This window comes from Festucalex cinctus, chromosome 7 (genome assembly GCF_051991245.1).
Source record: "Festucalex cinctus isolate MCC-2025b chromosome 7, RoL_Fcin_1.0, whole genome shotgun sequence".
In the NCBI taxonomy this organism is placed as follows: Eukaryota; Metazoa; Chordata; class Actinopteri; order Syngnathiformes; family Syngnathidae; genus Festucalex; species Festucalex cinctus.
In genome coordinates, this window is record NC_135417.1 from 14,825,628 (window position 1) to 14,837,558 (window position 11,931).

The 11,931-nt window shown below is 38.3% G+C and overlaps 1 protein-coding gene across 1 annotated transcript in view; it reads right to left on the bottom strand.

The window, feature by feature from the left end:
• The window catches only part of zc3h12aa (zinc finger CCCH-type containing 12Aa), a 315,343-nt gene that overhangs the window by 21,496 nt on the left and 281,916 nt on the right, over positions 1–11,931 (bottom strand). Inside the window, exon 6 of the mRNA XM_077526148.1 lies at positions 6,180–6,331. Coding sequence (XP_077382274.1) covers positions 6,180–6,201 — 22 coding nt within the window. The 5' untranslated portion in view covers positions 6,202–6,331. The remainder of the gene's footprint in view (positions 1–6,179; positions 6,332–11,931) is intronic.

Below are 11,931 nucleotides of genomic sequence, written 5' to 3' on the forward strand. Positions count from 1 at the left end.
ATCGGTAAGACTGTTGAATGAACAATTCTGAGCTCTCTCTTAAAAAAATAAATAAATAAATAAATAAATAAATAGTTGAGTCAAATGAATAACCCACAAAACACAAAACAAAATGGGTTGCTTTGTGAGTTTTAAATTTAATTTGACCCAATTTATGGATTAATAACTCAAAAAGTTGGGCTAGTTCCTTTTTGACCAAATTCAATCGGGTTATTCCATTAACCCAAAGAGTTGGGTCAAATGAATAACCCGCAAAACAACCCCCCAAAAAATGTGTTGCTTGGTAGATTATTCATTTGAGTTTTTGGGTGAAACAAGTCAGTTTATTCTTGACCCAGTTTGGGTTATTTTTTACCCAACTGTTTTTAGAGTGCATAAACATTACTTAGGTGATTGTGCATATAAATGTGCATTTTGGAGAACAAAAATGGACCCCTACAGTACCTTTTTTTCCTCTGAGGGTATACCCAAAATGTACTTAAGATGCTCCTTTTATTTTATGATGAAAAATTAATAATTAAGCTATACACGCTTGCTGTTATCCATTTTTTTAAATGTTATTTTGTCACTGTTTTGTATGGGATAAGGGGGTGCAAGTAGTCATTGTGCATATGTCTTTACAAACTTGTCAAAAAAAAAAAAAAAGTCTAAATCTAGTTTTTATCAGGTTGTTGAGTAAACATACCTTTACATGATAGCAACACGACTAGCATACGACAACATGTCTGTCCTGACAGTCCCATTGTTCACACTCCTTCACGCAATTTTGGGCCATTTTTGTTCATATCTGAGACGCCAGGTTTGTATTTAGCCAATTCTGTCATTTTTCAGTTCTGACATGATGCATTCCTCTGTTTTGGGGGCCATAAATTCACCGCTGATGCCGTCTACCCACTTGAGTGTTTCAAAGACAAAAAACAAAGTCATTTGTTTCAGGTAAAAAAAAAAAAAATAAAAATACAAAAGTCTTCCCTCATAACAGACTCAAGTCAACTCAATGTCACAAAGGTTTCAATGTAGGTTTTTAGAACATCATTTACTACTTATGCATCAACGACATGATTGATTTGTTTCAGACGCCATGCCATTGATTTGTTTTCATACAAATGATCAACACAAATGTAATTTGCACTCAACATACTGTATTTACATGCAGTTTCTAATACGAAGCATGTAGTAACTAACAATACTATAGATATCATTTATTATACTGTGAGATAAGATACAGTACATGATATATTCAATGAGGGATTCTGGTATGTGTATTATGTGCCCCCCAGCAGGCATGACATGTCAATCATAGATGGTTGTATGAGAAATTTGCGCCCCCTTGTGGAGTTGCCCTCTGTAGAAGGCATGCAAATGTAACCTCCACGCAAGTATGTTTTTTCATTGTTGTGTGTGTGTGTGTGTGTGATTTACTTAAAGGGGGTCTCGAACAGGGTACCATTCAAAGTAGAACCGCCACTGGGGCAACAACAGTGGCGAATGTCAAGCCTATTAATTGTTTGTCTGTCTCTGCCCTGTGATTGGCTGTCCAGTCCAGGTTATACCTCAGCTCTCTCCCAAAGGCAGGTGGGATAAGCTCCAGCTCACCCATGACCCATATGAGGACAAGCATAATACAAAAATGGACAGCTATTAATAGAACTGGGAACTTTGAGTAAGCACGACCTTTAACCTTGGTAGCCGTCGTTAGACGCCAGCCCCCAAAGTGACTCTTAAATATCCGTCCTCATTCAGACACACTTAAAAAAACCTAACATAGACATTGCATATAGAGGTACACTAGATAGATAGAGACTGGCGCTGCTCGGAAAGCGAGAGAGAATGGAGAGCAAGGGCCAAATGTGGCCCCGAGACAGAGCCCCTGTCACAATGTCGCCAAACGCCAGGCTGATTTCACGCTTGAGGGACCCCACAAAAAAAAAAAAAAAAAAAAAAAAAAAAAAAAAAAAAAAAAGACAGTGGCGTCACTTCCACGCAGTGCTACCCCCCGCCATCTGGGGTCGCTCTGCGCTCAGCCAAAACAGATGCCAGAAAAAGAAAAAAAAATACATCAGGATGCTGCGAGGCAAGGTTTTTGGAGGGAAAATGGGAGCGGGTGGGGGGGTTGTTCAGCGGGGAAATGACACAGGGAGATGACTGTGGACATTTTGGGGAGGGCAGATTGATCTGAGCAAATTAACCAAACAAAAGACAGATGGACGGACAGGCAGCGGAAGCAAAGGGAATGGATGACGAAAATGAAAACAAATGAGATCGGAGGCCATGGAGGCATTCTCACTAGTTTTTGTCCTTTTCTTTTTTTTTTTGTACTTCTTGGGGAAAAACATTGAGAAAGTTGAAACCCGACTGTCCCAGTGACGGCCCGCTTGATATAATCCTCTGGGAGCCGATGACGGGATGGATTACTCCATCATTTATTGCTTGGAAAACACAGCCAACAGTCCTGTCTGTTCATCAATCTTTCACCGTATATTCTCCAGAAAGATGCCCCCATGTCCTCTTTCCCCCGCCATTCTTTTCAAATTCTTTCATTTCTTTATTTCATTCTTTCTGTTCTTCAATGTCAGTCCCTGGAGCCTCAGAGAAGAAGTAGAAATACATTAAAGATAAATGGATCCTCCCTAAGGATTCTTTGTTAAGTTTTTTTTAAAGAAATGTTTTAAGACAGTTTCATTATAGCTCACTTTTCTGTGCCAGTTAATGTTAATGTGAAGTGAAAGTTGAATGTTTTAAAGGGGACACTATCGAATTTTATTTGCATTTTCAACGATTTGTGACAGCTAAATAGCGAAGAAAAAATATCGCTCGTCCCTCGCCTACCCAGATAGCATATTAGCCTAGCAGCTAGCCTAGAGCATGCTGCCACACGTTGGGAAAAATAAATTGTATTGAATGCCGAAATTGTATGAAAGTAGAAAACAGTTTAATACAGTAAAAGGTAGAAAAGACCTGAGCTAGATGGCTGGCACCTTAGCATTAGCGACAAATCTCTTCCGAGATCTCCTAATAAAAAATATAAAAAGAAGGCTCTATAGTAGAGGTATTTTATGTTACATTACATCATTGGTAAGAATTTGAGTGAAATTCAGAAACAAGATATCGCACATATTTTATTTATAGTAAAATAACTAAATAAAAGCCTCATGTGACAAGAGCTAGAATATTAGCCATTGCAGCTAACCTAAACTTTGCTAACGTTAGCCACACTTTGAGAAAAATAAGTTACATTAAGTGCCTAAATTATTTGAAAGTAAACAATTACTGTCTACAACAGTTTAAACAAACTATTATCAGCAGCCATGATGCTAACTTCCTTACCTCAGATGTCAACAGAAATCTCCTAAAAGAAAGAGAGCGCTTTATTTTTAGCATTTCATGTTACAATAAGTCACTTGTAAGGATTAAAGTGACATTCAGACACAAGATGTAGAAGCAAAATCATTCCGGCTAAAATTATTCCCTCATAAATCGTCCTCTTAAAGCCTCCGGACTCTGCCGCGAGATGTCACATTATTTTTAGCTTCCCGGGGGCGAAAATAAAAGAAAGAAGTAACTCTTTTTCGCCCAGAGGTCATTTAAGTGTTCCCCCTCTTTATTTTAGGAGTCAATTAACTTTTCATGGGAGCCGCCCTGCTCGCTGTTTGCCAACAGATGTTCCAATGCTGATTAACTCGGTATTCCGCTTTGTTTTTTTTTTTTATCTTCGCTATTTGGATGCTCCACATTCCAGTCGACACTGTCGTGGATCAGAGTGCGTCCACACTCTTATATAGTTGCACACTTGCTGACACGGAGGCGTTCCCTATCCATATTTGATGGCAAGCACACATATAGGTGATATCATGAATACAATATGAGAAACACGCTGAGCCACAAGTATTCAGGCGGTGTTTCTACAAAAGTATCCTATAGAAATGTGCTAACATTTTGTATTAAAGAGTTTAAAAAAAATTGGCGCATTTGAAACTGGCCATTGTAATTAATCATAACAATATCTAGCAAAAAAAGTGAGTTCTGTCAAGCAAAAAGCAATGGAAGTAGAAATGTACCAAAACAATTAAAAGCAATAATACATAATATTATCATTACATATATCAGATTGTAATATAAACAGTAATATCATAGCAGCAATGGTAATGCAGTAAATGACAATTTTAGCATAGGTAGCAGTCTATATATTTATTCTGTGCTTCTTCTGGTCAAATACTTTTTAAGCCAATGGAAATGGTGGAAAAACAGACATTTTTTTCCTGTATATTCTAAGCCCATAAACCAATCTTTTTTTTTTTTTTTTTTTTTTTAATAAATAAAAAATCCACCAGACAGTCCCTCAAGTCATATTGATTACACTATTAGGCAGGTGTGTCTCGCCAGATTTGCCAAATATGGCCAATGTTATGACAGGATTAGAAATCAGTCCATCAAGGAGTCATCAATCAATTATTTGGTGAATATTCACACATTTGTGTATATATAAGTCCTTATTTTCCCCATTGCCCTTCAGTCTCTCCTAACACCTTCAGACCCACATTTTTTTCTGCTGGGCAATTATTATTATTATTATTATTATTATTTTTTTTTACTCTTTTCCCACATAAGAACAAGATGGGGAAATAATTTGGGGCTATCTTATGTTTTTATTTATTATAGTGGACGCCAGGATAATATGGCTGTAAAGTGTTAAGTTACCAACCATTTGAACGTTACGCAAATCAACTTGTGATTGTGATTGGTTAGTTAGGATCCAATCATGAACCAGAAGTGTTGACATCATCCAAATGATGTGTTTTATTGGTTCAGACACGCAAATATGTCATGTCCACTGCGATCATCTATGGGTCAGAAGAGGCTAAGACATACTAAATAATGTGTTGCATATGCAATCCTTTGCTGGCTGGAATAAGGTCTACTAAGGTGATCTGATGTCTGTGGCCTTATTTCACCACATCCTGCTTGGAACGTGAACGCGCCACCGTAATGAACTTTGCGTTTCCGCAGCACTTGGACACGAGTCAAATGAAAACCTGCTGTGATGTTGTCGTGTTGTTGCTTCCCCTGCAGGTTTTTATCGAGTCATCTTTGGAGGTGATTCAAGACCGACATGCAGATGGACTTTGTGTCCCCTCATTAAACATGCACAAAATCTCTTGGCGGCGTTTGTCGACGCTTGCCGCTGGTGAAGGGATCCACTCGACCAGCTGGAGATGCAAATGGTTGTGCGTGATGTTGGACATTGTACTTCCACAGCAATCGCGCCCAGCCCTCCTCGACATCGCTTTCCTGTGTCACATCCAAATGCCATTTCCTCCGTTTTTTTTTTTTTTTGCACAGCACACATTCACGGGTAAAAGAATGGCTGCCATGACAACGGGGAACATCAAAATACAATTAAACGGAACTTCCTCCCACTCCACCAGACCGACAAATAACTTACTTCCTGCAATCACCGTGTGTGAAAAATAACTCCGGAGGCTTGTTATTCACATTGATGCTGATAAGACTCATATAAAATAAACGTACAATAAACCAATAATATGGTAAATATAATACATTAATCTCTTCTGCCTTGCTTAGTGCTCCACATTTAAAGGGAATGAAAGTTGTATTGCTTGGTCATGATTGAAAGTATTTGGTTGCAAAATTACCAACATTGGGTCTAACTTGCCTCTGCGCAGTTACGCCACCCGGCGTACAGGATTCACCGCCAGGATTACATATATATATTAAAAAAAAACAAAAAAATCGAACGCACAACGAAATTATCTTCTGAACATAAAACAAAAAAGCATCTCACTGATGTTTTCCAGCCGTTTAAAAATAGGGGTGGGCAAGTATTCAGTGCCAGCTTGTGAAGAGCACTCCATGTGCCGATGAGTGTTCAGAGCCCACGGGGGCCCAGCAGGGTTTGCGCCTCCTACACCGAGCCACCCCCCGCCCGAAAAAAAAAAAACAAAAAAAAAAACAAAAACAAAACAAAACAAAAAAACCCACACACTCCACTCGTTTGAGCCAACAGAGCGAGGTCGTGTGTGCGCTGTGCAGCACATCACTCTTTGCCCTTAGCAACAACTGCTGCGTTTTGTGAAGAAATGACTACATGATTTGCCGTTTCAAATATGACAGCGTCACAAAATTTGAGCAAAATACGAAAATAAAGTAAAATTACTCACCATTTGGATCACTAAGTGACATTTGAGCAGTGTCGCATCCACTGAATTGAGGTTTTCCCTAGTTTTGCGAGAACGCCTGCTCGAGGAGTTCAGCATTTTCATCAGTTTGGTTGTGGCAGGCCCTCCACTCTGTGGTTTGTCAAGAACAGTTCCTGTTTCAAAAACATGGAATACAAATTGAAAATTGTGGCTTATAGAGGACAGTGACAGCCATGAAGCTTTTCAGACCGGTGCTAAACTGGAAAAAAAAAAAAATTCTTGCTAGACAATTGATGATTCAAAGGGAAATGAATGATACACTTACAAAACTACAAAGGGCATTTTATTAAACACTGATGGCCAAAATGGTATCTGAAACGAAAAAACAAATTAAATGTATAGTGACTTTTACAAACTATTTACGTTTTGATGATCTAAATCACATTTTTGTGTGCCATTGGTATTCAATAAAACTGTACAGCGCATATTGTGTGCGTGTGGTGACATAAAAAACATTTTCCTTAAAAAAAAAAAAAAAAAAAAAAAAATGTATATTAAAAAAAAACCCTTAACCCTCCAAATTTAAGCCACTAATCCTAACCACTAACCTCCCCAACCCAAATTTAACATTTTTTTTTTTATATATTTTTAAAACATTTTACATTATATTAATCTTTCTGTATTAATTATTATTGTGGGAATGCTGAAGCATTCCCACATGTTATTGTGATTTTTATTCTCCACACTTTTTTTGCCGCGTAACGAGTAACAACTCCCACATAATACTTCCAATTTACATTGTTCAAATTTCAACTAGCTTCAAAAATTCACACCTTCCGGGGTATATATCATCTGATTCCACCTTATTAACAGTATTTGCACAAATTAACATTTAATACCAACTTAATTTTCAATGGGACAGACATTGATTTTTTTTCTAAGTATCACTTTCCACTTGGCACAGTTGGTAAAGCACATTGTCCAGTAACCAGGAGGTTATAATTTTATAATTTATCTCTCAATTGGCTTCGTAATCATTCCACATGCATTCAAATCTTAGCATTCAGCTATGAGCATTCAGCTTTCAGCATTCCCACGCAGTTTCTCCAGAAATTGCACTTAGTCTAGTTATTATTATTATTATTATTATTATTATTATTATTATTATCAGTACTTATTTTAGTAATTAACAACTGCATTAACACAACTGTTTAACAAAATCTTTTCATAAAAACATTCAGAATTTTTTTTTTTTTAGGCTTTTTAATTTCGGTCTTCCTTTAATATGACGGAGACTTTTTAAATGTTTATTGAAGCCACTAACTTGAACTCTAACCGCAACTTTCCTCCTGCACTGTACTTTCCCTTCCCTCCGTGCTGGATCTTTGCACTGCACCGAATCCGCCGCATCGACACTCGCCAAATGCTGACTCAAAGCGACTTTTATGAACGCTAGAATAAATCCAAAAGCAGGAGCGCAGAAAACACATTTGATTAAATCCTCTGACGATTCAATGATGAATTTGTTGGCGAGTGCCCCCGAGTGCGCTGCGGATTGCTGTGGAGGTTATTGATGTGTACTTTATCTGCTGTTGGTCATTCATCACCTGAGCACTGTATCAGCCTCTGCTCACCTATTTAGGCACACACAAGCACACACCTACACACGCACACACGAACGGTGTAGACAACCTGCTGCTGAAAAGGTGAATTTCGTTAATAGGGCGCTTTTACTTTATGAACGCACTCTCTCGCATTTGTTCATAGCATTTAAACTTTGGCCAGGAAAAGTAACAAAACGACATGGTTGCATGCTGGTTAAAGAGAAAACCGTGGAGGAGTTGCTGAATGTACACTGATGTTTTTAAGGCAACGATTGCATCGTCGTCACCCCGCTGTTGTTTTACCGAAAAACTCCCAGAACTGCAGAACTCTTTGATTTCAAAGTGCCTCTGCATATTCATAAGTGGGGCTCTGTGCAAATATGATTACATATGCATACACTGGGAGCTTTCTTATATAGACAAGCTAAACTTTGTGGCGCATTACGAATTAATGAAGATGCTAAAAAAAAAATAAAATAAAATAAAAAAAAAAATAAAATAAAAAATTTCCACATTAGTCGCTGGGTGCAGTATTCACAACAAAATAAATAAATAAATGCCTCCCTCAATTAAATGAATGTGATAAGGGTACTACCTGTAATTGTGCCAGTTGGTTGACATGGTTGCTTACACATGGACATAAAAGTGTGAACTGCTAAATCCATTTGAAACCCTGTTGCTAACCAAAACAGCAGTACCTACCAAAGTGATAAACAGCCAGGTGACTAAAAATGTGAAGGCTTATTCCATGTTTCAAGATTGATTTATTTCTGGAGATAGTAGCACAGCGCATTTGAAACCCTGTTGCTAATCAAAACAGGAGCACCTATCAAAGTGCATAAACAGCCTCACAGGTGACAGATTTATTTAATTCAGGAGATAAGCAGATTTGCACTTTTGAAACTCTGTTGCTCACAAGAACAGCAGCACCTACCTACCAAAGTGCATAAACAGCCTCTTGGGTGTAGTGCAGACTTAATGGATGTTTCCAGTTTGATCTATTTCACGAGTTAACAGCTTAGCCCATCTGAAACCATGTTGCTAACCAAAACAGCAGCACCTACCAAAGCCCATTAAGTCTTTTACTCTTGATTGGGTGAATCAAGAGTATAAGGCTTAATATGCTTAATGTGTAATCTACTTTGCTATTACAATTTGCCTGTATTCCTTAACATTTATTATTGTATGTAAATGCCAAAAGGTCATGACCATTTGTCCGAGTGTGTTAGTTAGGCTAATATGCTAGCTAACCCTACTGATGACCCGCATGTGAAGGTCATTTGTTTTAAATAAACGACTGAATGCAGTTGTGTATGTAACATTATGATCATCTCTGTTTAAAGTGCATCTTCACAATCTAGTTGTGCTTGTTTATGTTTTGGGGAGCTAAGCAACTTCCACACAGTCTTTCTTGGTACAATTATAATTGTAACATAGCGTTAATGGTTAACTCATTCAAACCCCAAAAAGTGTAAAGACAATTTTTTTTTTTTTTTTTTTAAATACTTAAAGCAATGGGTAGTTATTACAAAAAATGGCCAGCAGGTGGCAGAGGAGTACAAGAGATCAGCCAGGGCTATGTTGCAACAAGCTCTTTTTGACAGTGTTTTCACCAGGAATGTGAATGTTGTTGAAACTCAGCTATATTCTAATGCTAATTGCTGCAAAACGAAAACAGATACTTATTTTTTTCTGATGAAAGGAGAGACTCTAATTTTCCTTTTGGTAGGTGCCATTTTTTTTTTATAGCAATAGAACACAATAATCTGTGGGCCTTGCAAAATCAGTCAAAATCCTGTAATACAGCAGGGAGCGAAGGGGGTTGGTTTAGTCAAAATGGCTGGGAGGGAATAAGTTAATAGACTACATCCCATATTTGAAACATATTTGCACCCCAAGCAATAACGACTGAATAAAACTGCCGTAATAAGTTTCTCACATCTTTTCAACATGCGACTGACACCACCAACCTTGGCTGGTGAGCTGTTGTTCTTCTAAATACGAAGTAGTAGACGGCTAGAATACAAATCTTTAAATATAGGTCAAACTATAGACTAGGAGAGACGGTAAACGCGCAGCCAACAACAACATGACAGGCCAGCAAATGACGGCGGTTATATTGTCAAACGTTTCGTCGCGTCGCCTCCGTTTGAAGGCCTGCAAAGACGAAACGTTGCAGCATTCGGCGCCGTCTTCCTCGCGCAAATTCAACTTCTGACATGTGGAGAGGGTTGTCGCACGACAGAAATAGACGCTTGTTTTTTTTTTTTTTTTTGCCCTTCATTCCCCCCGCCCACCCCCCATCCCGTGTCTGTTCTTCCTAACAACAAAGCACCCAAGTGTCACCTTGAAGTGGGAGCCATATATAGAAATCCTGTAAATCAGCCAGGAATTAACACGCAGAACATCTTCAGAAAAAGAAAAGAAGAAATTGCGTGAGACGACAAAAAAGGACCGTGGTAGTGATTGTTTCTGAGATCGATTTCATGGAAAGGAGCATTTTCTCCACAAGCGAGCAATTAACACCGCTTGCCACTCCAATATGACTCCCTTTCATCCAAAAGAACTTGTGTATTTTGTAACAAAAAAATGAAAACTTTTCCAGATCGATACGTAATAGGCCCCGGGATTTAAAAATACTGTGCCGCTACGCTGCACACTGTGATGTGGGGGTCGATGGAGAAATGCATCTGGTTCGCAGCGGGGGGGTTGTGGGGTGAGCGCCAGCCACGATCGATAATAAGTAAATTTCCAGCAATGGCGAGCGGCATCGACTATTTAATTAGCCGTCTTTCTCCCTCAAAAGGCGCCAAAAGAACGAGAAATGTACTTTTGTAGAAAACTTGTAGATGATGGGATGATTGTTGAAGGACAAAGAAAAATAAGCTGCACATTTTTATTTTTTTTCCCAGCAGCGGCACCTCTGACATCCAAAGTCTCTCAAGTTGTATGATTTGTACAATTTGGAGGAACACACAGCTAAAGAATACTAACATTACTTGTGTTTGGCTTTTTCTTTGGCTTGAACTCCAAAAGTAAGAGAACCTCGAAAAAGGGAAAAAACAGAATGTTAGGTGAAGTCAACCGCAACATTTTTTTTTTTTTGACAGTATGCAGTCCCCCTAGTCTAAATATGGTATTCTGGTTAATATTGCGTTCGCGGAATATAAGTTAAACAGCAAAATCCAGCAATTTTGATCAATATCAGAAGGCGGCCATTTATCCACTTGCTGTCGACTGAATATGACATCACAGTTGCTCAGGTCTCAGGTAACACCCAATCACAGCACAGCTTCAGAAAATAAGTGAGCTGTGATTGGTTGTTGCCTGAGCAACTGTGATGTCATCTTCAGTGGACAGCAAGTGGTAAAATGGCCGCCCCGTGATATGGATAAAAACAGCTGGATTTTGCTTCATAACTCATATTCCACAAATGTAATATAAATCAGAATGTCATGTTTAGACTAGACTAAGTGCAATTTCTGGAGAAATTGCACGGGAATGCTGAAAGCTGAATGCTCAGAGTTTAAATGCATGTGGAATGCTTATGAAGTAAATTGAGAGATAAATTATGAAATTATGACCTCCGAACTTTACCAACTGTGCAACCAAGCAGTATCAGACACCTGGTAATGACGGTAAGTTATATGTACGAAAGTGGGCATGGAAAGTGATACTTAGAAAAAGTTCAATGTCTCTCCCATTGAAAAATGAATGGGGAAAAGTTGACATTAAACGTTAAATTGAGCAAATACTGTAAGTAATGTGGATTCAGACGATATATACCCCAGGAGGCGTGAATTTTGGAAGCTAGTTGAAATTTGAACATTGTAAATTGGAAGTATTATGTGGGAGTTGTTACACGGCACAAAAGCGTGGAGAATAAAAATCATAATAACATATGTTCCCACAACTAGTGTGGTCACATATATTATTGTCAAGAAATGTTTAACTCATTTGCTCCCAATAACATGTAAATAAGTTTTTTTAATGGTTTAAGTGTCCCAAAGACGTATTTATACGGTTTTTATTATTATTATTATTTTTATTTATTTATTTTTTTTTTTATGCTAGAGCATACAGAAGGTTTTGATGCAGCCTCTCAACTGCAAAGAACGGTTGCAGAAATGGTAGTTATTACACAAACGGCCAGCAGGTGGCAGCAGAGC